Source organism: Acinonyx jubatus, chromosome A3 (assembly GCF_027475565.1).
Source record: "Acinonyx jubatus isolate Ajub_Pintada_27869175 chromosome A3, VMU_Ajub_asm_v1.0, whole genome shotgun sequence".
In the NCBI taxonomy this organism is placed as follows: Eukaryota; Metazoa; Chordata; class Mammalia; order Carnivora; family Felidae; genus Acinonyx; species Acinonyx jubatus.
The window spans coordinates 137,095,645-137,122,978 of record NC_069388.1 but is presented as its reverse complement, the minus strand read 5'-3'; the positions used below and the strand labels follow the sequence as shown (position 1 = coordinate 137,122,978).

General features: G+C 62.1%; 1 protein-coding gene across 1 annotated transcript in view; it reads right to left on the bottom strand.

The window, feature by feature from the left end:
- Window positions 1-5,271: 5,271 nt before the first annotated feature.
- Window positions 5,272-27,334, bottom strand: part of PXDN (peroxidasin) — a 75,446-nt gene continuing 53,383 nt past the window's right edge. Inside the window, 11 exon segments of the mRNA XM_053201323.1 lie at window positions 5,272-7,212; window positions 7,883-7,996; window positions 10,264-10,396; window positions 10,498-10,618; window positions 15,081-15,298; window positions 15,300-15,359; window positions 15,576-15,590; window positions 15,906-16,040; window positions 18,344-19,847; window positions 23,634-23,791; window positions 24,335-24,443. Coding sequence (XP_053057298.1) covers window positions 7,093-7,212; window positions 7,883-7,996; window positions 10,264-10,396; window positions 10,498-10,618; window positions 15,081-15,298; window positions 15,300-15,359; window positions 15,576-15,590; window positions 15,906-16,040; window positions 18,344-19,847; window positions 23,634-23,791; window positions 24,335-24,443 — 2,687 coding nt within the window. The 3' untranslated portion in view covers window positions 5,272-7,092.

The following is a 27,334-nucleotide window of genomic DNA, read 5'->3' as shown; positions in this document are numbered from 1 at the left end:
AGACACACACACACCCCGACACGCACATTCAGGAGCGGCCTGAATCCGGGGCCAGCTCCCTCCGTCCTCACCCGGAAACTCTACTCCCGGAGAAAGCGACAGAGTCGCTTCAATTCTCACACGGTTCGGCCTGAGAGCCTCACACCCGGCGCGGCCGTCTGGGCAGCGGGGGCAGGAAGGAGGGCGGCGCGCCCTTGCTCTGCAGCGGGCGCTCCAGGAAGGCTTCCCGGCAGCAGGGGCCTGACCACGCGTCTCCCTCCAACGGCTGCTTGTGGGGAAAACGAGGAACGGGTCTGGATCCCCCTGGAGGCTCCACTTCAGCCTCCCCAGACACGTGCGGCCTCACGGCTCTGAGCCGTGTCTCCGTGGCCTCAGTGATGACCCACAGGAGGCGCTCTGCCAAGTGCAGAGAACCAGGCGCGCCACCGGGGGGCCACCGATCAAGCGAGCAATCCCGCCAGCTTGTGGCACAGGGCTGACACCATGTGCGCCTGTGACGGCCACGAATGAGCGAACTGGCTCGCGGCTTCTCCGCCACGAAGTCCCACTTCCTGAATTCTGGACCGAGCGGGGTGGTCGGGTATTCTGTCCCTTCTCCGCGGCCACCCACGTGTCCTCACGTCCCCAGCCCCACAGAGCGCGGGCCACGGCCTGGTGCTCGGTAAGCAGCTGAACAAGCAGAGGACAGAGGTGGCCAGTTGGGTGGCCGGAACCTGGGGGGCACCTACGGCCCCGTCACCAGCCCGGGTCAGTGTGTGTCCACCGGCGGGCAGCTCCGAGCAGAGCCTGGCTGACCGCACCCGAAGACGAGCCGCAGACCAGAGGATCCGGGATGCAGCTGGCAGAGGTTCCCGGGGACAGTCGGCCCACAGGAAACACGCTGTGTGGCCGTGGACCTGGGGGGCTCCGACCACGCTCTCCCTGCCAGACAGACGCCCACGACGCGGGCACCGCGGCTCCGCCCGACACGCCATCCCCGGCAGCGTGCGCGTTTCTGTCCTTTTCCAGCGACCCTACCGTAGTCACCTCAAAGCCACACTCACCGGCCGGATCACTCGCGGCGCAAAGGGGCGGCGGGGTCCCGTGGGAGCAAGCGGCAAGCCACCGGCAGGGCAGCGGCCCACCCTCGCCTCGTGTCTTCACGCACACTGCCTGCAAAGTGAAGACATTTCGCCCCCATCGCCTGCAGGCTGGGTCCCTCCCCTGAAAAGTCAGGGGGCCGCCGCCCACGAGGTGTGGGACCAGCAGTGACTCCTGAAGTACGGGAGGGTGCACGGCGTGGAGGACGGGAGGGTGGGGGGAGCTGTGATCTGGCCGGGGACCCAGGGGCCGAGCCGCAGAGAAGATCCACGAGGCTGGCAGTGAGCAGAGCACAAGCCCCGCCCTCCGACACCGTCCTGGGCGCGGCCACGGCCACCACAGTGACAGGTGGTGCGGGGACACGAGGAGGAGGAGGAGGAGGAGCAGGCACACACGGAGGCCGCGGGAAGGAGGCTGGCGACGTGGAGGCCCCTCTGGGTGCAGGAGCTCGGTCTCTGCACGGACACTGGGCACGGCCGCTGGCCTCCAATGAAGCCATTCCGGGTCACGGCGGGGGAGGCTTCTCTACAAAACTTCGCTCTCTGTGGGTGTGGGCGGCAGACAAACCGAGGCCGGAGTTCTGCGTCCCCCCCTTTCCAGGGCGCAGCACCGGGGCCGGACGGCTCCAGTAACCAGGCAGCGCCACCCCGGCCCGAGTCTGTGCCGGGCCGGTGACATCCGGGGCTTGTGCGGCGGGTATGGACGGGAGTCTGGCACGGGTCGTGGTCACAGAGGCGACGGATTCCAATCCACGCTGCAGGTCAGCACCGTGGAGGAAGGACTGAGCCCCGAGCCACCCGTCAGTCAGGGGCTCGGGCAGAGCAAAGGCTTCGCGAGATGTCGGCGGCCGCCCGCTCGGGGTCGAGGAAAGCAGGCAGCAGCGGCCTCCGTGTCAGAAGTGGGCCCGGCAGGTGCGGACCCCTGGGGGCGCCGAGCCCAGCCCGGCGGTCCACGCGCACCGGCCCGCGCCTCCTCACCGAGCCCCCTCGCTCCAGATCGTGACGGGAAACGTGGACAGCGTCACCTCCCGGCACGGTAGTTTTTAGGGAACAGACACGCGTGTCCTCAGCGAGTCGGCAGGCAAGGGCTCCGTCTGTCTGTCCGGACTTGTTCTGCTTTCTGGAGACAGAACAGTAAGAGGATGGTCGGGAAGGCGCGTGGAGCTTCTGTTGTCATGTTGTCACCGCATAACTCCGGGCTTCTCGGCGAGGGTCGCCAACCACTCGAGCGGGATTCGGTCGCGGCAAACACTTTGCAAACGAGTTTCCACGCCGCTTCAGGCGGTGATCAACGTCGGGAAGAGCAGAAAGCACAGTGAAAGCCAGACTCCTGTCTTCATGCCCCAAAGCTCTGAGAGAGAAAAGCCAGTCGGCAGCGGGCACGCACCGGAGCCCTCCCTGCAAGTGACACGGGGCGTGGGCGTGTCCCTCCCCGCTCAGTCACAAGACCGCGGATGAAGCTGTTCCTGGCAGAACCGTAGGCGGCCAGCTGTCAGGAATCAAAGCGGGAAAATGGGACTTTGAGATTACCGTGCGAAGTCAGGGAGACGTTCAGGACACTGGCTAAGGCCGCTGGGGGCCTTCGGGAGCAGCCCCCCTTCCTCGGACGCCGGTCTCTGCACAAGGAAACCAGACAGACGCCCAAACAGCAGACAGAGACTGAGTCACTTTCAACAAATCCCACCAACATAGAAATGGGCACCACTGGAGTTTCTGGAACCTTCTAGATCCAAACGTGCTATCTCCCGCCAACGCGTCACAGTTTGGGCTGTGACAATACTCGTTACCCTGAACACAGATGGCTGAGAACCCACATCTGGAAGATTTCAAGCTTACTACGTGCACTCAACAGCTGAAGAGCAGGGACGCCATCTGGTCAGGGCCTTGGCTACTGTCACCGGGACCCCAGAGGGAGCCTGGGAGGGACGAGCAGGAAGCAGCGGGAAGGTGCAGGGCTGGGCCCTCTGCTCGTGGCTCCGAGGGCTGGCGGGGTCTGGACCCCCCCCACCTGCTTTCCACCTGCAGGAGGCCCCAAGCACTGTCACCTGGCACACCGTCACCCCAAGCACAGTCACCCGACATGCACGGTCACCACACGCACCGTCGCCCGGTGCCCTGTCACCCGGCACCATCACCCCACGCACTGTCACCCCGCACAGTCACCTGGTGCAGTCCCCGCGGGGGCCACCTGCCCTCTCTGCAGCCACAGGGGGACCCGACTCCCACCCGGGCACGCCATATGCTCTCTTGTCTCACGGCTTCAGCTGGGAAGCGATGACGTGGTAAAGCCACAGAACGTGACAGAAGATCCCATCTGTGCAAATCAGATGATCTCCTGAAACTTTGTCCAGACGGCAAATACGTCTTTTGTAAATATCAAATACGTTTAAAATGTGTTTGTCAAGTTCCCGGAACACATCCGAGAATCTTTTTGGTGAATCACTTGGCAAATCAAACCCAACTATTTAGGTCATTTGGCGTGCAATTCTGTACACAGGAAACAGGTGTCAGGGGCTTTTTGAAAGGCAACAGACTCTATACGTTCTCCACGGTTTTTTTGTTTTTGTTTTTAATTTTTTTTTCAACGTTTATTTATTTTTGGGACAGTGAGAGACAGAGCATGAACGGGGGAGGGGCAGAGAGAGAGGGAGACACAGCATCGGAAACAGGCTCCAGGCTCCGAGCCGTCCGCCCAGAGCCCGACGCGGGGTTCGAACTCCCGGACCACGAGATCGTGACCTGGCTGAAGTCAGACGCTCAACCGACTGCGCCACCCAGGCGCCCCTCTCCACAGTTTTTAAAGCAAGCTCCAAATGACCCGCTTTTGCCAGTTTCACATTGTCCGTTTCACTTAACATAGGTAAACAGCACTCACTCCCTGCCCCCCGCAACCATGTTCCACGCGACTGGGAAAGCATCCTCTGGCCTCCTGTTGGCCGGGCCGCGGGTGGTCCCGGTGAACCGAACACCTGTGTACCTGGGCCCATGAGGGCTGCGCACCCCCCCCCCCGACCCGCCCTCCGGGACTGCCATCCCAGGTGTGGCTGGCACACGAACAGCTGTCGGTCTTGGGAGAGGGGAAGCAAGGCGGGCGCCCAGGGCCTGGTCTGCACCCCCTCATCCAGCACTTCTCCCGCCTGTGGCGACACGACACGCCCCCTGGGCACGTGCTCCCCAAGCTCCGGCTCATGGCCACCCCGCGACATGGCGTTTAACGGAACGGGACTCTGTTCACGTCACACAAATACGCAGCACTGCACGCGTCTAAGGAGAGACGAGAATTCCGGCGTGGCTGGCGAAGAGCGGTTGCAAGCTCCCCACGACCCCGAGCAGGCGCACTCATCACCGCTGCGCCGTCGAGGACGGAGAACGCGTCGCTGAAGCATCCGGTAACTGAGGGCCTCAGCTCCCCAGACTTGGGTGTCACACAGCCACTCGTGTGTCTGGCTGGGAAGCAACTCGGCAGTTTGAGAAACGCATGTGATCTTCCCTGGTGTTCACTCCCTGTTCTCCTTGCAATAACGGCGAAAAGGACCGACTCTTCCAGAGACGGGAAGGTGCCCCACCCCCTCCAGTGCCCCTCAGAACAGTGTCCTCTCCTCTCGCACCCAGAGCCCGGACCAGGGTGGGTCCCCAGAGGAACAGCCCGCGTCTGTCACCTCCGTCTCTGGGACCCCTGCAGAGTCCGCGTGTTGGCCGGGGCCACACGGCGTCTCTGGCAGACACGTCTTGGTCCAGACCGCGACATGTCCCCCTCTCCTGAGATCGAAACGGCAAAGCGCCTCGGCCCGTGACAGCATCCCAGCTATTTGAGAGCAGAGTCCGTTTGTTTGTTTGTTTGTTTGTTTTGAGAGGGAGAAGGGGCAGAGAGAGAGAGAGAGAGAATCCCAAGTAGGCTGTGTGCTGTTAGCACAGAGCCTGAAACGGAGCTCGATCCCACAACTGCGGGATCATGGCCTGAGCTGAAATCGTGTTCGACGCTAAACTGACAGCCCCCAGGGGCCCCAAAGCATCTATTCTAACTGTGCTTCCTTTTCTCTGCTTTCTCACATTTTCGTGGGAGACCGTGCACGGGCAGAGCAGCTTGGGCTCTCTCCAGGAGCTGCCTCGGGTCCCGACCTTGCTGTCGGCCTCCCAAGAGCCCCCGAGGTGCCGCCCCGACGACAGGCTGAGGGAAAAAAGAACGCCACTCTCCGTTTGAAAACGTGGCCCGTTTATTTGAACTGAAGGCATCGTTACATAGTGCAAACGTTTCTTTGGTATGAACTGGTTACAATGAACGTAAAAAGGCACTTGTCTGTTGGCAACATCAGAAAGTAAATAAATATGTACACTCGCCTCACGTCACCGTGGCTGCCGAGAGGGCCCCAGGACCCCGCCCGCAGCTCGGACGCTCCGCGTGAGATTGATCCGGTGGCCCCGCCACATTCCACGTTCCAGCTGCGGTTCCAGACAGGCACCGCGAGTCACAGGCAGCCGCGCCTCCGGGTAGAGGACACGGTCCCAGTCACCCGTTCTAGCCCACGTGCATGTGCCTCCAAGCAAAACCACAATCCGCCACCAAGGCGCCTGGAGACGCCGGCCGCTGGCGGAGGGTGGGGTCCGCTGTCGTTCTACACCTGAGCAACCTCCACAACTGTCACGCTGTGGACAGTCCTCCGCTCTCTACTCGACAGAAATCGGTTCTAGGGGTTGGGTGTTAAAAGTGACTTGATCCCTCAGGGGCAGTCCCACGCCCCACGGAACACCAGCTTGTATTTACCACTCAACGTGACGAGGATGAGAAGTCAAGTTGGCTGTGTTTAGAGCCGCTGTGAACACGCTCATGGCGGGGATGTGCACTCCCTCCCGCGGTTGGGGCCGGCTGGTCACAGAGCCGGGGTCTCCTGCTTCCGGAAGGAAGGCCGTGCCGGGCCCAGGTCAGGCTTCAAAACTGCTCACGACGTGCCCGACGGCCTCCTGGCCACCCCAGGGATGGGGTGCCCCCGACCCCCCAGCCCGGGATGCGCCCCCCACATACGAAACCACCTGTGACCTCGGGGCACTTCCCACGGTGCCCGCACGTTCAGGGACACGTTTCTGAGGACACAGATCACTTCATATTGAAAACAAAGAAGGAGGTTTCTGGTCAATTGAAAAGAGAGACCACGAGGTATGATGGTTGCTCTTCACTGAATTCGGAGACGACTTTCGCACAGTGGAAGGCATTTCTCTGCCACCCGAACACCGCAAACACGGGCGCAATCTCGTCAAACATCCTGCACTTTGAAAACACAAATGAGGTATAGGGACTGATTGTTTCCTTAAGGCACTTACACAACCTGAAGTCAGAAAGTCGCCAACACCGACACCTCCGTCGGGAGAGGCCTCCGTGCGGGCACCACACCCGGGGTTGAGTAGGAATGGGGGGGAGGGGGGTTCCACACTCGGTCCACCCCAGGCGGCGCCACGCAAGCCGTGGTTTCTGGACGTGGCTGGATGTCCTCACGGGAGACGTGCTGGAGGTCGCCGGCGAGCGGGGGCTGAGCCGCGGGGCCGTGTGCTCCGTGCTGGTGTCGGGTCGGGGCCGGGGAGCCCGCACCCGCCGCCCGGACGTCAGCCGGCTCCCCCAGCAGCCTGCCCATCGGCCGAGTCCTGATCTCGCTCTCCCTGCAGTGCGCTTCCTTCTGGCGGCTCCGTGACGCGCCCTCACGGCGGGCGGCTGCCGAGCTCCAGGCGTCGGAGCCCAGCGGGACGAGCGTTTGGTTGGGGAGACGAGTAGCGTCCAGGGACACGAATCCAGGAGCCTAAATAACTGGATCGTGCCATTTACTAGTAGCACCAATTTGTCATTAAAAAAACTTAAATAAAAACCTGAGAATCTAACGTGAAGTCAGGACGTGTGTCCGTGGTTTCTCCTCCGCCAACGCTCTGGTCTAAGCACCTGTGCTCCTCCGGAGACAGAAGGGGTCCCGGGCGGCGATGGTCCCTCTCGTCCACACGCCCTGCGTGGGCGCCGAAGGCTTCGTGGAGCCTACGGCCTCTTCCCCGAGCCGTCTCTCGGGCAGGCCGGACAGCAGGCCCCGGGGGCTCTCACGGGCGCTGGGCAACCGGCAGGCTGGCAGGCTTCCACAAAGCACGTGACCTGCCCGTCCTGGAGGAGAGAGGTGCCAGCACCAGTCAGCTCCCGGGGTGCGCGTCCTGGGCGCCGCCCGCCCGCCCTTCCCCACCCGCCTGCGCCCGAGTTCTCTGGTGCACTGTGTAACACACGGGTCGTTGTCCGGGTGATTCACGGCTTCAGACACTCTGTACTTCTTCCGGGAGGTCCCTGCCCTTGGCTCCCCACCATCCCCCCCACCCTGAGGACAGCCCGGGACCTGGGGCTCAGCACACCCTCCTGGCCCCACCCCTGAGACCCCGTGTCCGGGGATGTCAGCCAGAGGAGGACAAAGTCAGGAGGCGCGGTCCCTGCTCTACCCAAACGTGACAACCGCCAGGGATCCTGGGGAGCCTGCCTCTCCCGTCCCCGGACTGGAGGAAGAATCCCCTTCCCGGCGCGCATCTGGGGCACCAGACTGGTCCACTGCCCTGTGCTGTGCCCCCAGCCTCTGCCCCCAGCCTTCGGCCCGGGCACCACGGCGGCCCGTCCCCTTCCTCTGGAGGCCCAGGCCACCCAGCGGGACTGCTCGGGCAGCGGTGCGCGGGCCGCCCCGTAACGGCGGCTCTCGGGGAAGAGCCACCCCCTCCCCGAACAAGCACTGGGGCCTCTGGCGGACCCTGCGGCCGCCCGCCCTGGAGCCCACGTGCCGGGGCTCCACACTCACACGGCACTCGCAGGTGGTACACGCGTCTTGCTTCCACGTGGCGCCGTTGGCGTGAGGCTCCCCGTCTGCGTCCGTGCAGTCTGTGGCGCTGAGCCGGGCCTCCAGCCTCTTTATCTGCCGCAAAGCAAAGCGAGACGTGTGCGGGTCACACGCGACCAAAAGCTTCTCTCTGCAAGGGCGGCTGTGCCGTCGCCGGGAGCGGCGCTTCCCAGGGGCCGCCCGTCACCAGGCAGGCGACAGCCGAGCCGGCCTACGCCGCACCCAGGCCTATGCTGCAAGGCACGGGAGGCGCAGCTGCGGGGGAGCAGGAGGAGCCCGGAGAATCGGAGGGCGGCTTCCCACAGGCCGGTGAGCGCCAGACCCAGCTGGACGGGAACACCCTGAGCTTGGACCCTGGCGGCCGACGGTCGTGACCGGGCTCCGCGGGCGTCCCTTCCTCCGACCCTGCGGCTGGGCCGGCGGTGACGGCACGTCCAGACTGTCCTCGCGTGGGGTTTCCGTCACAGGCAGCCGCATCTCCAGACCCCCCAGAATGGGCACAATTGGGCACAACTGCCTGACATGGTGCCCGCAGCTCTGACGGAGGGCAGGAGTGGGCCGAACAGTGAACTCGCAGACCCCCTACGAGCCCCCGTCAGTGAAACGCGTGACGTGCACGCGGTGTGACAGCACGTGGAAAACAGCACGGCCTCCCCCCTGCGCGAGGCCAGACCGCCGCCCAGAGCAGCGAAGTCACCTGCCCCTGGCACTCAGCACCCAGCTCACCCATGGCCTGGTGACCTGACGTTTACGGGCCGATGGGCACTCGAGCCAGCAGGTCACAGGCAGGCTCCGAGCGGAAGCCGGCACTTGTCAGCACAACCGATCTCGAAAGCCACCGGACCTTCCAAGAAGGGAGGGAAAGGAAGGTCCCTGAGGTGCAGCAGCGGGGGCCACGGGCCGGGCAGGGCTGCTGGGGACGGCGGGGGCTCCCTCGGTGGCTGCTGACCCCGTTTCAGCGTAAAGCCAGAGGCAGCAAAGCCAGGACTGGAGCCGCGTCCGCCTCGGGGAGACCGTGAGCACGTCTGCGAGATGCAGCACGGCCGCACGGAGCCCGACAGGTGCCCCCACTCCCTCCTGGGCTGCAGTCACAGCAGACGTCCCCCCGCACGGCACCAGCCCCGGCGCCCCTGACCAGCACCTGCCCTGAAACGCAGAGCTGCGTAGAGCAAAGGGGACAGACGGGACGGCAGAGTCACCTCATCCTGCAGGTGCGAGAAGTCACGGACCCACAGACGCTGGCCTCACGCTGCCTCCTGCCTCTGCTCACACTACCCCACCTGCAGAGCGTGACCCCCCCTACCCCCCGCCCCCCACCCACCTGTGACGCTCCAAGGGTCTCCGAGAGACTGTCTTCAGGCCTCCCAGCGCCCACCTGTCTCGGACTGGGCTTCCAGGACACCCTGTGCTTGTCACAGCCTGGTTGTCTCTCAGGCTCCAAGTGGGGGCTGCTCCTGGTGCCTTAAACCCTGAACTCTGCACGGTGCCCGCTATCCCCTCCTAGCCTGTCTCCATCTGCTGTGTGACAGCAAATGAAGGCCATCAGGTGAGATCGCCTCACACTGCACATCCACGTCAAGACAGGAGGGCAGACGCGGTCAGAGCCGGGACACCTCTCCGAGAGGCTGGGACAGAAGACCCCAGGGTCCCATCCCTGAGGACTGGCGGCCCCGTAAGTAGGAGTGGGGTCGTGCTCCAAGACCACCAGTCACAGGCACGTCTCCAGAAGTTCCCACAACATCAGGAATCGCTGCCAAAAGGACCGTCCAAGGTCTGCACGCTCATTACTAAGGCCTCAGTCTCCACTCGTGATACATAAAAGCCCACCACGGAGGCCCGGACACAGAGACGGGAGAGGAGGAAGCAAGTCCCCTGAGCCGGGGAGGACAGATGGTTTTCTGCAAACCCTATGGATGCCCAGAGAAGAGCCCAGTGTATAGATGGTGCCCTGCCCCCACCAGGGGGTCCTGACCACAAACCAGCTCCTGATCCCACCCTGGGAACAAGGATCGCATGGTCATGGCCTCAAGATGGGACCTGAAGTGTGGATTCTCCCTCACGGCCCTAATCCTGAGCCCCCTCCTGACCTACGGACTCTGGCCGCTCCAGGAACCCCCTCCCACAAGGGCACCTGCGGGCAGCTCAAAGCATGAGCCCCCCCCAGCCGTGGGAATCCTGAGGGCAGCCCAAAGTGGCTGGGCCGGGGACAGGCCACAAAGAGGCCCCAGAAGGAAGTGGTGTCCCTGGAGGCTCCAAGTGAGGGCAGACCAGTGGCACGCCCACGCAGTCACGGTGGCCACAGTGCCATCTGCAACGTGGGAGAGGACGTGCCAGGCAGTTACCTGCTCTCTGAGGTCCGTGATGGTCTTCTGCATTTCCACAACGAAGTCCTTGAAGTCGTTCGTCCCTGGAACCTGTGGACGCTCGCGGGACACGGCCGTGGCATTGCCGGGGCGCTTTCTGTGCTGCCCCACGCTGCGCAGGGGAGAAGGGGACCTGTGACTCGAGCTGGAGGCCACCAGTGGCTGCACGTGCCCCCGCCCAGCACCAGGACCTCACCCCGGAGACGGCCATACCTTGGTGTCCCCCCGGGTCCTGCTCCCCCGGCGGGGCCGTCCTCCTGGTAGCTGAACCCCAGGGACCGCCTGCCTCGGAGATGATACGAGAACGCGTTGAACTGTCCCCGGGTCCGGCAGTCTGAAACGCAAGCAGACGGGCTGTGTCGGGTGGCGCTGGGTCCAATTCAGAAGACACAGGCTCATCCTGGGAGACGTCAGCTGGCCTTCCGGCACGTGTACGACTCGAGCCACCGCCTGGTGGCCACAGCGGCCGAGGGCCCGGCTGTGCTTCCCTTCTCCCGCCACAGGCAAGATGGCCTCTGTGTTCCTCCCCCCCCCACCGTTCCTGGGAGCCCCCAGCCTGCTCCGGCCTCCTGCAGGCACGAAGCATTGCGGCTGTCCTCTCAAACCCACGCCGGCCTCCCCCACCACAGGGACGGGGGCACGCGGTCCCGGCCTCATGTCCGTCTGCTCGCGCCAGGGCGTCAGCCTCCCCTGTGGCCGGCGGGGGGGGGGGGGGGGAGCGGCGATGTGGAGCACGTTGCACACGCTGGTGCCCTGTCCGGCAGCCCGGCCCCAGACAGCAGGACGTGGAGCATAAGCTGGGGCAAGAGCCAGGCCGCGCTCTGTCTGCCAGCCACTGGGAGGGGAAGGCAGGGCCTGGAGCCCCTCTGCCCGCAGACCGCACCTCCCGGAGGCCTCCACGCGCCTCCGATCGTCAGCAGCCACCACTGACTTCCCACCCGCTCCCGGAGCCATGTCACACCACTCCGCCCCGATGCAGGGTCACAGCATAGGCTCTTGGGACCCGGAGGCCTGGGGCAACGCCGTGGGAGCAGAGGACGCGCAGCCCGTGGCGCTAAAACACACACCCTCCCCAGCGGTGCTCACACCGTGCGGCCAGGTGCCCCTCGGGGCGGCAGCAGGAGCCCACGGCGACACTCTGCTGGGCAAACAGACACCATGATCCAGCCAGTAATCCTCGTGAAGGTCCCGCGCGGGGGACAGGCCGGCATCACACGCCTCCTGCGGCCGCACCGAGAGAACGCAGCCCTGCCCGCGGAGCGCCAGCACCCCAAACGCAGAGCCGGGTCTGATCGGAACCCAGGGAGAGGCGGCGGCGGGCCCGGAGGAGGACAGAGGGGACCCGGGGGCGCGAGATTAAATCCCTGTCGTGGGACGTGCATGTGTATCCACGCTAATTTCCCAATCTTGCCCACACACACACACGTGAGTGAGTTATTCGGGAGCACGCTCAGACTTCCTCCTCTAGTTCAGGAAAACGTGCCCTATTTCCCTACAAACACACACACACACACACACCAGTACACACACGTATGTATACATATGTGTGTACCTATGCACATACACAAGTGTACAAACACGCGCAATGTGTGCATATGCATGCATAGGTACACACATACGCACCCATGTGTGCATGTGTGCACACATATGCACATATGCACACGTGTGGACACACGCCCGCCTGTGTCCTGCATACACAGTACACGCGTGTATGCACGCGCACACAGATGCACATACACATGCGTGGGCGTGCACACGCATGTGTGCGTGCATACACGTGTGTGTATACACATATGCATACACACGCGCATGCATGCTTAGGCACACGTGAATTCATAGACACACGGGAGAGAGAACAGTGACTGATACGTAACAAACGACCGATGCATCTATTCAGGTCCCGGAATCACCCGCGGTATTTTATAACCCACGCGATTACTTCAAAATACACCAACACGTGCAAGAGTGTGCGTGTGTGCCTATGTGCTCTTCCTTGCCCACAGAGGGGCAACTTGAAACTCCCCTCTGAAACCACCCGCCCAGGAGCCCTCCCGTCCGGCCCCTCTGTGCACACGATGCGTGGCTGTGACGCCGGGGGGAGCTCAGAGGGCTGCTTTCAGTGAGTCTTTAGAAGCTGAATGGAAAGGAAACAGCAACCGACGTTCGGTCTGTCGAAACTTTCTTTTCCTACTGTATTTTAAACACGACTTTGGCGCTACAATAAAAGACAAAGCTTATAAAGCATCCTTCCGGGGCTCCTGGGTGGCTCCGTCGGTTGAGCATCCGACTTCGGCACAGGTCGTGATCTCACGGTCTGTGAGTTCGAGCCCCGCGTCGGGCTCTGTGCTGACGGCTGGGAGCCTGGCGCCTGCTTCGGATTCTGTGTCTCCCTCTCCCTCTGCCCCTCCCCCACTGTCACCTTGTCTCACTCTATCTCTGAAAAATAAATAAATGTAAAAAAAAAATTTTTTTTTTAAATACAAAGCATCCTTTAACTTGGTCAGCTCTGGACCGGGCCTGCTATTTCCAGAGGAAAAGCGTCGGGGACAAAGGATGTCAGAAATGCGTTTGGCAGCTGCGCAGACAGGAGAGCCGGCCCCAGCAGCTCCAGGAAAGGCCCGCCTGGCAAGACCCTGTCTCTCCCGGGACTCTGGGTTTTCCGAGCGGAACAACAGGAACCCTGGCTCAGCCCCTTCCTATGCAGCAAGGGGCCCCTGGTAAAGCTATCAGGAAGCCAGTTATCCGAGAACCGGCTTTTCCCAGGGGTCAGAACAGCTTCCTGCATCCTCTGCCAGATTTGCAGGAAAGCACGCGGAGTTGGACAAACAAGGACGATGTTTTTCAAAAAAACTAAAAACAAGAACATGGTTCCTTCGAGGTCATAGTGAGAATACAAATGCTTTGGAAGATGGGGCGTGCAGTAAACTCAGTCCTCACCTTCACGCGAACTCTCTTGTGAACCGCGTGTGCCACACATCCCTGTTTAGCACCTACGTGTACACACACCGTACGTTCACACGCAGAGAACCAATGGGGCAGACGCACAACCAATCAACGCAGGCACCCACACGCACACGGACTCAAAGGGAGACACCGCAAACAGCTCTAGGCCACGAACCTAGGTTGCGATACCTCCTCATGCAAACAGCAGCCACCTGAGAGTAATCACCAGTGAGGACAAGAGCCTGACCGAACTATTTCTTCCGGAAAGGAAGGGAACAACTCTAGTCCGTGCCTCCTGTCCACCGGCGTGCCGGGCGGAAGGAGCTGTGTCCGCGGGCGTGTGGGTCACGCACGCAGGGCAGCTCCAAACGCACCCGGCTTCCACATTCCAGTCTCCAAATGCAGTTTCGATGAAGCCAAAATCACGTTCAAATGAGAAGGTGAAATTCGTGGTTCGCCACAGTGGGAGTGCAAGGGCTCCACAGCAGGAGGACAGCAGCCCCGCGGCAGGGACCGGGCGCCACCCCTCCCCACCCCTCCACAGGCCTCGGCCCTCCTCCTGATCTTACACAACGCGCCCCTCCAGGTACGGTGTTCTCACAGGGGTCTGGACGCACAGCACACACTTCTCTACTGAGCACACATCCTGGGGGTGTCCACGTGGCAGGGCCACCCGCGCGTGCGCATACACGACACTCAGGACAACACACGAGTGCCCCCGTTTAGACGCACATTAGGTTTCAGAGACAACACAGAAGCCCGTCTCCTCACGCACAGTCTTGCCTCCTGTCTCCTCCACTGGGCACGTCACTTACAGGAAACGCCACCACGTCACCACCAGCCCTTCATGATCGCGGCCTCTCAGACTGTGCAGCGACCCTACATGGCTGCCCGCAGGGGCGGTACCTGGTTGTACCTACTGCGGCCAAGCGTCCAGAGAGCACCATGCCAGACGCCCCGGGAGCACCTCGGCAGGAGCCCCGGGAGCACCGCGCCAGACGCCCCGGGAGGACCGCGCCAGACGCCCCGGGAGCACCGCGCCAGACGCCCCGGGAGCACCGCGCCAGACGCCCCGGGAGGACCACGGCAGGAGCCCCGGGAGCACCGCGCCAGACGCCCCGGGAGCACCACGGCAGGAGCCCCGGGAGCACCAACCCAGGACACCCCGGGAGCACCACGGCAGGAGCCCCGGGAGGACCACGGCAGGAGCCCCGGGAGCACTATGCCAGACGCCCCGGGAGCACCTAAGCAGGAGCCCCGGGAGCACCACCCCAGACACCCCGGGAGCACCACGCCAGACGTCCCGGGAGGACCACGGCAGGAGCCCCGGGAGCACCATGCCAGACGCCCCGGGAGGACCACGGCAGGAGCCCCGGGAGCACCACGCCAGACGCCCCGGGAGCACCACGGCAGGAGCCCCGGGAGCACCGCGCCAGACGCCCGGGAGCACCATGCCAGACGCCCCGGGAGGACCACGGCAGGAGCCCCGGGAGCACCGCGCCAGACGCCCCGGGAGCACCACGGCAGGAGCCCCGGGAGCACCACGCCAGACGCCCCGGGAGCACCATGCCAGACGCCCCGGGAGCACCACGGCAGGAGCCCCGGGAGCACCACGCCAGACGCCCCGGGAGCACCGCGCCAGACGCCCCGGGAGCACCTCGGCAGGAGCCCCGGGAGCACCACCCCAGACACCCCGGGAGCACCGCGCCAGACGCCCCGGGAGCACCGCGCCAGACGCCCCGGGAGCACCGCGGCAGGCAGTGAGTGCGGCAGGAGCGTGCAGGCAGTGGGGAAGACAAACCACAGAGGTGGGGGAGGGGCCGAGGGAGGGACCGGGCATCAGGGACGCGCACCTTCGCAGCAGTCCTGCCACACGCGCAGGTCCACGCGGGGAATGTCGTCGCAGCTGCTGTAGCCGTGGGGGAACTCGGCCACCCTGAACACGTCCCTCTGCACACGCGTGATGTTGTCCGCGTCGTCGCACAGAATCCTGGCCAGCGACGTCTGCTTGATCTGTGTCAGCTGCGCCGGGGAGAACACCCCCGGGCTCTCGTACCACAGCCTGTTTCCAGAGTGAGAGCAAGGTCAGACGCCCGGAGGCCCCGCGCAGGCGCGGGGAAACAGCCAGGAAGCTCTGCCGACGGCACGGACGCCGCGGGGCCCAGTCCACTGTCACTTAAGAGGGGCTCAAGCACGGATCACGCCTCCTACTCAAGACGCAACACACGGGGCCTGTACCGGACGCAGCAGAGAGGCTGGCGCAGGTGGGGGTGAGACCCCTGGCGTGGCGCGGCCCCTGCTGCATTGCCCCGCGGTGAACCCCACTCGTGACATCGTGTCAGTCTTGCCAGAAGCTCAGATCCCTCCGAACTGCCACGGCGGTTGAACCGTGTGCACCGTTCTTGGGAACAGAGATGCCCTCACTACGTGGAAGGCCACGAAAGCACCTGTGAACTGGGTCACGTGGTCCTGGGGCTGCAGTCGGGGGCAAGTCCCCACACTGGGGAGCTAATCACGAACGCGGCGAGGCGCGAAGACGCTCATCCACTTTCACCTGGACACAGTCTCCGCCACCTGCCCCGCACATCCCCGAGTCCCCGGAAAGGTGCGTTTCCGAGCAGAGGCTCTCCCCGGCCTCACCTGCCTTCACCTGCCGTCCCTCCGGCACCTGCCTTTACCTGTCCCCATCTCTCAGCCGCTTGAACTGTGTACTCAGCAGGCACATCAGGGTCGGTCCCAGTCGGCTGCCAGGGACCAAGTCCTCTACCATGAGGGCAGGAAATAAGTCGATGTTGAGGGGGGACCCGTATAACCTACAGAGGAAAACAACCAAGTGAACCCTCAAATTTGCGTAGGCGTGCGGTAGCTGGTACACAAAACCAACGTGAGAAAGTCCCCATCTTTACCAGCATTTAGCATCATTCAGACCTGCTTTCCACAGAGAACATTCATCATCACTCAAACCGTCTACCCCGTTACATTTCAAAACTTTTCCCTACTTTCTGTGCACATACGTATACACACGCATAAAGCAAACCGCACGTTTATTCTAAGTTTAGAAAAACCAAGGAATACAGGAAGAGAGTTAATCCCACATTTTCTGTTCAGAGATCATCACACTTGGCAGGTAATGTACAACCTTCCAGGTTTTTTTCATAAATATAAATAAACAAACTTCACATAACTGAGGACAGACTTTCCGAGGGGTAATTGTGACGCTGGAATTCTACCGTTTGTTGAAAATAGGTTTGCAGTAACGAAGCCATTTGCTCAGCAGAACAGCACAGGAGGCCAAGACAGCGGGGTTGAAACGTTCAAGAGCAAACACTTTCATCGAGCTCTTCCAGCTCCCCTGAAGCACAAGCACGCGGGCAGAGAGCTGGCGGCAGGCTCTCCCCTGAGACACGCATGAGGCTCTCCCAGACGCGGGTGCTTGGTCTCAGTTGGGACTCAGAGCTCAGCTGGGTTTTCTAAACGTGCACTATCCGGCTCAGAGGCGCGGCCGGCTCCGTCCGCGGGGCTGTGGCCACAGAGGAAAGGGGGTGCTGCTCAGGCACCCTCGAGAAGGGTGGCTGGGCGCTCCCGCCAAGCCCCACTCCATCAGCACTGACCGTGGCTGCAAACAGAGGAGCCTCGTGCCGTGGTTTCCCCAGGGAGCGGGGCTGAAGGCAGGCGGGGAAGTCGGGAGCCCCAGCCTGCACGGCTCCCGTGACCTCACCGCCGACGCGGCCTCCGCTTGAAGGAGCCGCTCCCCACGAGGGGATGGCGCCCACACCCGCTCGCTCGGGGGCCACAGCCAGCAGGGAGCACCCCACTCGGGCCAGGCCCCCCACCCCTCCCGCGGGGCTCGGGGGCTGACGGCTGAAGAACTCGCTGTACGGTGGAGTTTCTTTTCCAGGGTCTGCGGCGCACGAGGCGGGCACCCCTCCCCCGGCCTGTGGCGCTGGGACGCTAGGGTCTCCCCACTGTCGTGAACGGAGTTTGGCAAAGCAGAGAAATACGGGAGAGCGACCCGTGTTCATCCGGACGGGACTGGCACGTAAGAAACACAGATCCCGCAAATCCTGACCGAGCGGTTCTGTGCCCGGTGATGTCCCAGTGCCGCAGGATTCACACAAACCGGCAGCCTGATACCGTTACTTAAAGGATGCTGGAACGCGCCGGACTCAGGAGGGCTAGGTTCGTTCACGTCGTCGCACCTCGTGCTAAGTTATGAGTAAAAAGTGATCGTCCTGGAGAAGCCACGGTCAGATCCTAACGGGAACACCTCACCTTCGGTGGAAAGTGAGTAGCTCAGAATAAGCGAACCGGGCAAACCGGAGAGTCCAGAAGGCACGCAGTGTGGCCTCAGAAAGCTTTCCTTTTTCAAACAATTCTTTCCAACGTGAAAGAACGCAACTTAAATATACAATGACTTGTAGACGTACTTGACAAGTCCGAGGACGAGGAGGGATCGTTATGGAAAAACTCTGAAAAGGGACTATTTGCATTAAAGAAGGGATAAGTCACAAGGTAGGTAGTCAGCAAGCCAAGGGCAGCCGTGCCCGTGAGAAGGGCGGACGGCTGAGTGAGTGGGGAAATGCAGGTCTAACGCACCGCCCAGCCAGGGACCAAGGCCGCTAACCTCCCTGCTGCCCCTGTGGTCTTGGGGTGCCCAGAGCACCCTCACGGTTCCAGCGCCACAGGCCCCGGGCACCTGCTCCCCGGAGCCCGCACGATTGCCTGAGGCTGTGGGCAGCGGTCCCCGGACACAGAGGTGTCCCTGTCGTGCTGGCCGAGCTCTGGTGCTCTCTGCCTGCTGCGAGCAAGGGAGCTGCCCACAGAGCCCCACGCACGCACGCTGGGCCCCGAGGTTCCCCGCAGGTCCTTCCCCTCCCGTCGGACTCCCCTGCACGAGCAGGCCGGGCACCCACGTGGCTGTGGCCACCGCTCCCTGCACCTGCACGGCCTCCGAAGGCGACCCCTCCATAGGCTCTGCCCTCCCGGCTGCACAAACACACACTAGAATCCCGAGAACAACAGCCATGCACACGTGGGGCCACCTTTCTCGGCACGCCTGACCCTGACAACGCTGAGAAACCCAAGACGCCACACGGTGGCTCCTCCTTCAACTCACCGTCTCAGCTTCTCCCGGATCTCGGGGTTCTTGATCTCATTTTTCAGGTCCTCAAAGGTGTGGGCGGACGACAGGTTGCAGTACACTCGGTATTCGTGGTAGGGCGGGATGCCGTGGTCCCGGCCCCGCTGGATGTTGATGGCGGCCAGGTCCAGGGCCACCGCGTGGGCCATGGAGAAGAGCCTCTCGGTGAGCTCCGTGTTCAGCAGCTGCGAGGGGACACGCATCTTCCCGGCCACGCCGAACAGGCCCCTGAGCAGCGGGTCGATGCCGCCCTCGTTCACAATGCGGAAGGGAGAGAAGAAGGCTTTGTGCAGGGGGATGTGTCCCTGCACGATGGGCTCGAAGTTCTCGTCCAGCCGGTAGAGCACGGGGTTGACCAGCGTGTGGCCGAACCTGAAGGCAGCCGTGGCGAAGGCGTTGAAGATGCCGGCATTGACGCCCGGGTCGTAGCCGCGGTAGTCGCCCAGCGCCTTCATGCCTACCTCGCCCAGCACCTTGGGCAGCCAGTGCTGGTAGGTGATGTGCTGCACCTGCGCGCCCACGATCTTCCTCGCCTCGTGGTAGATGGTGTCCCCGTCCCAGTGCGGGTTCAGGGAGAGCAGCTCGGCGGCCACGCGGTTGTGCTCCCGGAACCACAGCGTGTGCATGCTGGTCAGGCCCAGCTGCTCGTTGGCGCGGTGGTCCCCGGCCAGGAAGCAGGGGATGGGGCTCTCGTTCTCATCCCGCATGCACTCCGTGGGTGGCCCGGTGGCAAAGGGCAGCAGCGGCTTCCCCGACCGCTGCACGATGCCCTGCCGCAGGAGCCCCCGGTGGCTGGCCAGGTCCCGGATGGCGCGCGCCTCGTGCTCCGTGCTCCCGTACACGTTGGAGGCGTCGATGTAGGAGGTGAGCTGGTTGATCTGCTCCCGCGGGTACACGGAGTTCATGAGGAGGGACGTCATCCCGCTGCCGCACACGGGGCTGGAACGCACGAAGAACATGCAGCGAGCCCCGTTCCTGACGCGGGGGTCGTTGGGGGGCACGGCGACCGAGAAGCAGGGGGGGTCGTTGCTGCACACAGAGCTGCAGTGCTGTCCGTCGGAGAAGCGAGCCTGGCTCAGGGCCACCACCGTGGAGTCCAGGTCGTGGTCCAGAAACTGGCCCCACTGCATGAGCATGTGCGTGAACTGCTCGTCGGGCGTGACGGTCTCGGTCCCAATCAGGGACGTGGACACCAAGCGAGGCACGGGCAGCGCGTGGCCGTGGTACAGCCGACCGGGGTCAATGCCCCGCGGGGTGTTGAACCCGTTCTCGTACACGGCCTTCAGCAGGCGCTCGAAGGCGGTCAGCGAGGCGCCCCACATGGGGTGCTGCAGATTGTTGCAGGTGCCGTCGTGCGTGCGGTACTTCTGGTGGAAGCACATGTCCGAGCAGTTGTTCACGCGCCGGTGAGCCGTGCAGCCGGACAGGTTGGCGATGAGGCTCAGGTACTGGGGGGACACGAGGTCGTTGTAGTGGTAACCTGCGGCAGAGGGGGACACGGCTCACCCTCTGGACGGCGGGCAGCACACGGGCACGCGGCCCTGGCCCCCGTGGTCCTCCCCCACCCAGTCCTGCCTGCCGGGCCGGGAGCCAGGGGAGGGGACCTTCGTGGGATGGGCGCGCGCGGTGGGGGAGCGGGGGACGGCCCGGGGTCCACACAGTGCCGGGGAAGGGGTCCCGGCAGGAACAGCCGGGAAAGACCTGACGTGCGCCAGGGGCCTGTTCTGGGACTGCTGGAAGAGCTTTGCGCTCAGGGGGACGTGCACGTGTGCACAGGGGCACCCTCATGCCCGCGTGCACAGTACAGGCACACACGGGGGCACATGTGCACACACAGGCACACACACGCAGACGTACACGTGCAGAGGGGCGCACACACCCAGGGGCACACGTGCACACGCAGAGGCACGCGCACACAAGAGCACACACACAAGGGCACATATGCACGTGTAGAGGTACACGTTCACACGCAGGGCACACAAGCACATGCACACGCAGGGGCACACGTGCATACACACAGGCACACACAGGAGCACATGCAGACATACACGTGCACACAGACGGGCACACACACCCAGGGGCACACGTGCACACGCAGAGGCACTCGCACACAAGCAAGAGCACGCACACAAGGGCACATATGCATGTGTAGGAGTACACGTTCACATGCAGGGCACACAAGCACATGCACACGCAGGGGCACACATGCACACACACAGGAGCACACGCAGACGTACACGTGCAGAGGGGCGCACACACCCAGGGGCACACGTGCACACAGAGGCACGCGCACACAAGCAAGAGCACGCACGCAAGGGCGCATATGCACGTGTAGGAGTACACGTTCACATGCAGGGGCACACGTGTACACACGGCACATAGGCAGAGGGGCACACGTGCACACAGAAGGGCACGCGTGCACGGGCACACGGGCTCACACGTCCGCCCACACTGCTAGACTCCTGGTCACCACTGTCTTGCACGGTACCTGCTTGAAGCCGGTCAAGACGGACTCTGCCTACGTTTAAAGGAGCCGAGCCAGTCCCACCCACGGAGGGAATAGCGAGTTGGAGGTGGGAAGGGGCAGGCGTGCCACACGAGAGGACAGGCACGCGGGGCTGCGAGCCGGCCCGACGCTCAGCTCCCTCAGACCCGAACACTCCGTCTGCGGGCACCTCGCAGACACGGCAAAGCGGGATCGGGGTGTCTACCTCGGGAAGCCCCAGAACCCCCAGGGGTCGGCGCTGGCGTCCCCCTGCACTGCCCCTCTCTCCTCTGGCCTGCTTTCCAGTCGGAGGGACGAGCACAGCCCGGGCAAGCATGGGCACCGGCCAGCAGGCAGGGCTGGACACAGACAGGCCACCTTTGTGAACCCAGACACGTGTGCTGTGCTTTGAACGCCCGAGTCTCCCCCAGCGCCCGGATAAACTGCTGCCAGGCCAAGCCTTCGTACTAACCCGGCGGGCTGACCACCGGCTGCACCAGGAAGTTCTGGGTAGCGAGCTGGTCGCCGGGGATTCTGCGCACTGCCCTGACCATCCGCAACCATGCTTGCTCGCTCTTTGCTTTAGATATAAAAACCACCCCCGAAGGCAGACAAGCAACTACCAGGGAAAACACTGAAATTCGAGGAAAAGAAGGCACCTGAGGCCAATGGAACAGACTGGACTGTGTCGGGCACAGGTGCGGAAGGACCGTCAGCGGAAGACTCCGAAGGCGAGTTAGGGCACCAGGGTTTGCAGCTCGAGGGCACAGGCACCCCTGGTGACCAGTGTCCCCTGACATGCCTGCGAGCTGGAGGTGAGACAGTCCCTCCCACCACTAACCTGGCCTCCAGCTTCCCCACTTCACCCAGAGTCACCTCTGGCCTTCCTGCCCCTGGGCAGAGACCCAGTCACCTGAGTGTCACCTCTGCCTTCAGCACAGCTGGAAGCCACCCCACTCGCTGGCCACCCTACTGCAATGCTTCACCCCCCCACGCAACCACTCCACGGACACCCATGACCTAGAACCCGCCCGGGTCACTCCACAGGTGCCCCTGGGTCACTCCACGGACACCTACCACCCAGGACCCCCTGGGCCACCCCACGGACGCCTGCCCCGCGTCCCACGCTGCCCCTCCCCCTTCACATCAAGGCCACCCAACGACCTGATCCACGTGATCAGGTCACTTTTCTACAAGAAGCCCCATGGCCCCCACATCACGGAGACGATGACAAAACCCTCCTCTCGCCTCAGGGGCCCTTTCCGGTTGGGCACCCGAGAGTTCCCTCATCCTGTCCCCTCCCCGGTCTCTCCACCTGCTCCAGCCCAGCCTGCCCAGCCTCAGACACCCCGAGTGGGGCAGGCTGTGCACCCGTGCTGGGGTGCTGATTCCTGTCTGTCCGGGTCCCCGTGTTCCTGTAAACAGCACGTGCTGATGGGAGGCGACCTCGCAGTCCTGCACAAGGACCAACAGCAGACGGGCTCTGCCTCATACAGAGGCCGCACAGTGTTTAGGACCCACCTGCGGAAGCCGCCACGGCCACATTTAGCTCCTGAACGATGAGCCACACAAAGAAAGGGAGGAAGAAAACCAGGCAACCCCACAGGCCCCCACAGGGGGCAGAGCATGGTCCCTATTGCAGACGGCTGGGGACACTGCGCGGCACCACGAAGACCACAAGCTCCAGGCATCCCTGTCCATGGGGACAAGGCCACAGACCCCATGCGTCCCTGTCCACAGGGACAAGGCCACGAGCCCCACGCATCCCTGTCCACGGGGACAAGGCCACGAGCCCCACGCATCCCTGTCCACGGGGACAAGGCCACGAGCCCCGAGCATCCCTGTCCACGGAGACAAGGCCACAGACCCCACATGTCCCTGTCCCCATCCTGGGCCCGAAGAGTGGAGAAGTGCCCAAAACAGGTTCCCCAGGGAACACCTCCAAGGTGAGGCTGGCCGTCCATGGAAGAGAGAAAACGTCCAGAGATGGCCCCCGACACTCAACTGAGGCCAGCGCCCTCCAAGACGAGGAAACAGGCCTATAGTCTGCACACCCGCGCCAGGAAGCTCAGCCCCAAACCAGTGCAAGGCAGAGGTCAGGCTTGCAGGCCGCGTTCCACTCCCAAGGACAGGGGCCCATTCCCACATCTTCGAGCCACGTGCACGTATCTAAGAATGTCGAATTCTCCAACGTTTCTGTCCTGATGGAAAAGATCGGCTCATTGAAGACCAATCAGAAAACCCTGAAAACCCGGAGCCTGCCTCCCCGAGAGAGGGGACTGTGCGTCCTCCCGGAAAGCGGTGAAAGAATACGCGTGGTGGGAAGGCTGCTTTTCCAGAATAAAAGCCACGGCCACCCGGCACTTCTCATGGCGCCGCTCTGCTCCCAGCACAGCGGGGGCCGGAGAGAGGGCATCAGTCACCCACCGTGCACATTTCACCCGGGAGGCCTCAGCAGCCGATTTGCAAACACCCGAGCGCCACAGGTGCCGTCCCGACGGCTCACAGTGCTTCGTCCCGTGTGCACAGCCTCACGTGGCAGCCGCTGCCCTGCCCCTTCTTCCCTCCATGCCATTTGTTATGGGGAACCGAGGGTCTCGGCCGGGGGCCAGCAGCATGTGGGCGTCCAAGATACACGAGGCCGTCGCTGCAGGACCCGGCGTGGCCCGCACCCAGGCAGCCGAGCCTGCACTCAGACAGGGATGCGGGCATGGGCCCCAAGGAGGCCACACAGGTGGGGTGGACGCCCGGCACTTGGGAGAGAAAGACCCCAGGACTAACTTGTTCCATTCAGGTCGACCATCAGCCCGTGCCGCACGTGCTCCTGAATCAGCTGCAACGTCCGCTCAAATATCTCTCCCGCGCGTGCCTGCTCCACGGTGTAGGGGTCCCTCGGGTACCGGAACAAGGCCAGCAGGTCATTGGGAGAACGGGGACGGCTAATGGGTCAGGAGCAGAGGGAAGAACAGAAAAAACCCCTGAGAACGAACATCACACCCCAAGGTACGATCACTGCCGCTGAGTGTTGGGTGAAGCCACTTCTCTAGACGTGGCGGACCGTGCCTTACTCATCCCAAGTGGAAAGCGTCAAAACCAAAGACGCTAAAGGCAAATCATTAAATCAACAGAGAAGACACATAGTTATGAGGCAGGAAAAAACACTTTGGAGCTGCCAACACGAGCAAATACAATGCACCCGACAAATACTTTGTTTTTGCCCAATCATTCGGTAGTAAGCCAAGTGAGTAAGTGGAGATTTTCTGAAAACGTCTTATTTGTGAGTCACAGCTCAGCTGCTACTCAGAAACGGTGACTTTTGTTATCTGAACCCCACAAAACCCGGTGCCAATGGAGATTGTGACTTTTAAATTGAAAGGTCTTTCTTCAGACGCCATAGGTCACAGCTTCGTGTCCTGAACCGCATTCGCTTCACCCCGGAGACTGACCAAACAGTGGTCTGAACCCATTTCCGCCCCCAGTACCTGTCAAACAGGTGTGTGCGGGTTGAGTTTATGGCTCTGTCCACAGTCGCAATTGCTTCAACAATCGATTTGGCCACAAACGGGTCCCCGTTTCGGCTGACGTCAGGAACTGGAAAACACAAAGTCGTTCATTACCCAAAAACTGCCCCGCAAGTTACTCAGGCGATCACATCTGGACACGACATCATTTAGACTAAGGCACACCTCCCTCCAGCACTATTTTTCACACCAAAGTTAGATCACGCTAGAAGCTATTTTGAAGCCATATGTAAATTATAGACCTTAATTTCTGAAACCACGTGACCCTGGAGGAGGATGGGAAAAGTAGCTCGGACGTGAAGCAGCCAATTCTTCCAGCGAAGCCCGGCCGCGAGTGGAGGCTCGGCTCCGGCCAATTTTAATTCCTGGTGGATTCCGTCCTTCCGTCAGCGGCCAAACCCTCCACAGGTGCCTGGATCTCCAGCCGTTCGCCCCTACAAAGACTCTGCTCCCTCCATTTTCCTGTCCACTATGGGCCGATCACGTCACCGCCACGAGCGCACCATTACCACACGCGCACACGGCTTAGCCTGCAGGCCTCTGGGCCTTTCCACTTCCCTCTTCTCGTCTCTTCCCACTTAATACCAGAGTTTGCTAAATAAAATAACCCCGAAACCAACCGATCTTCTACCCCTATCCGCTGACGCAGCTGGAGCAAAGGTCACCGGGCACGAAGTGGTACTTTTTTCCCTAAACGTACTCAGCCTTTCCAGAGTCTGACACAAATTTAAATGATCTTATTGAAATGCTTCTTTCACTTGGCCTTGGGACACACTTCCTCCTTCCTGGGACACGCTTGCTCCCTCCTGGGACACAGTCCCTCCCACTGCGACACACTTCCTCCTTCTTCCTGAGACACACTTCCTCCTTCCTAGGACACACTTCCTCCCTCCAGGGACACACTTCCTCCTTCCTGAGACACATTTCCTTTTTCCTCATTCCTGGGACACACTTCCTCCCTCCAGGGTCACACTTTCTCCTTCCTGGGACACGCTTCCTCCTTCCTCCCTCCAGGGACACACTCCCTCCCGCTGAGACACACTCCCTCCTTCCTCCTTTTTGAGACACACTTCCGCCTTCCTGGGACACACTTCCTCCTTCTTCCTGAGACACACTTCCTCCCTCTGGGGACACACTTCCTCCTTCCTGGGACACACTTCCTCCTTCCTGGGACACGCTTGCTCCCTCCTGGGACACAGTCCCTCCTGCTGGGACACACTTCCTCCTTCTTCCTGAGACACACTTCCTCCTTCCTGGGACACACTTCCTCCTTCCTCCTTCCTGAGACACACTTCCTCCCTCCAGGGACACACTTCCTCCTTCCTGAGACACATTTCCTTTTTCCTCATTCCTGGGACACACTTCCTCCCTCCAGGGTCACACTTTCTCCTTCCTGGGACACGCTTCCTCCTTCCTCCCTCTGCGGACACACTCCCTCCCGCTGGGACACACTCCCTCCTTCCTCCTTTCTGAGACACACTTCCTCCATCCTGGGACACACTTCCTGCCTCTAGGGACACACTCCCTCCCTCTGGGGACACACTCCCTCCTGCTGGGACACACTCCCTCCTGATTCCTCACACCTCCCAAGGACCTACAGGAACCAGGTCTACCTGATCCCACTCCTGCCTCCTGATGCCTACCCCCACCCCTGTCCCTTCTGCAGCGGTGTGGCTGCTTCCTCCTTCCCACCAGACCTCCCCGCTGAGCCCGGCCAGCCTCAGGCCCTCCCTGGGGGTCACATGGGGCAGTGGTCTAAATACTGACAGATCCACACCAGCCCATCTCTCTCCCTGAAGCTTACTCGTGCTTTTCACGCGTGGACATAGAACCTTCCGTGCGCCTCATCCCAGCCTCCACCCCGCTCTGTGACATCTCGGTGAACGGCGCTCGCCCGCCGGGCTCTGCGTGGCTCCACGGCTGGCAGGCCCATCACGCCAGCACTGTGGCAGAACGTCGACTGGGCCACTGGCAGACACCGTCCTCGCTCCCTCCCCCACACCTCACCCCCACACCTCACCGTCCTTACTGCCTCGGAACTGCTCGAACCTTTCCGGTGGCTTCCCACACCCGTGCAATAAAAGCCAGACTACAGCCCGGCTGACGAGGCCCCGACCCCGCCTGGCCTCTGGCATTCGGCCCGTCCCAACCTCAGGCCTCACGCCCGCCACTCGCGCCAGGCCACACAGCCCCGCTCCTCAGAATGTGCGTGCCCAGGGCGGGTCCTCCCCGACCACCTGCCCCGAGCCCCAGCCTCCCGGTCGGATCACGACTGGAGCCTGCTGTTCGCTCTGTTACTTGTCTGCGTCCGCCGCCTGCACGTGAGCCACAGCCCCTCGGGCCCTCGACACCCCTGCGCCCGCCCTCAGCCGTGTACAGAGCGGCTGCCTGGGACGCTCACCTCCCCGCCGACACGGGCACGCAGCGGGCGAGCCACGGTGCGTGGGACACATTTACCTGCTCTTGACCCACGTGGCCCAACAGCATTTCCCAGGCAGACCCCCCGCGCAGTGGGTCTCGCACGGAGCCAAACTTACTAACTTTTGGAACCGAATGTTTTTATGCCAAGTGCTAGACGAGAGGGTCCGATAATTGTATAGAATGTTATGACTCCAATGTTTCATTATTATGAATCACTTCAATTTGTTTTCCTCTGTAAACGACAATCACGAAAACTAACACGAAAACATTTACCTACCTTTTGAAAAAATAAAGGAAATTCACCAAAACGTTAATAGTGCTTATTTCTTAGAGGTGGGATCGTGGGGAGATTATTTTTAAATCTCATATATAACCAATTCACATTTAAGTAACATTACTTCAGGTATAAAAAACTGTAATTAAAAAAACACAGGCATAAAATTCACCAATCTAATTTTACGTGCATTTCACACACCATGTATGATGGGGAAAATAATATTTTTCCCTAAAAAAACCCTCCAAAATCAGGCTTCCAGTTAT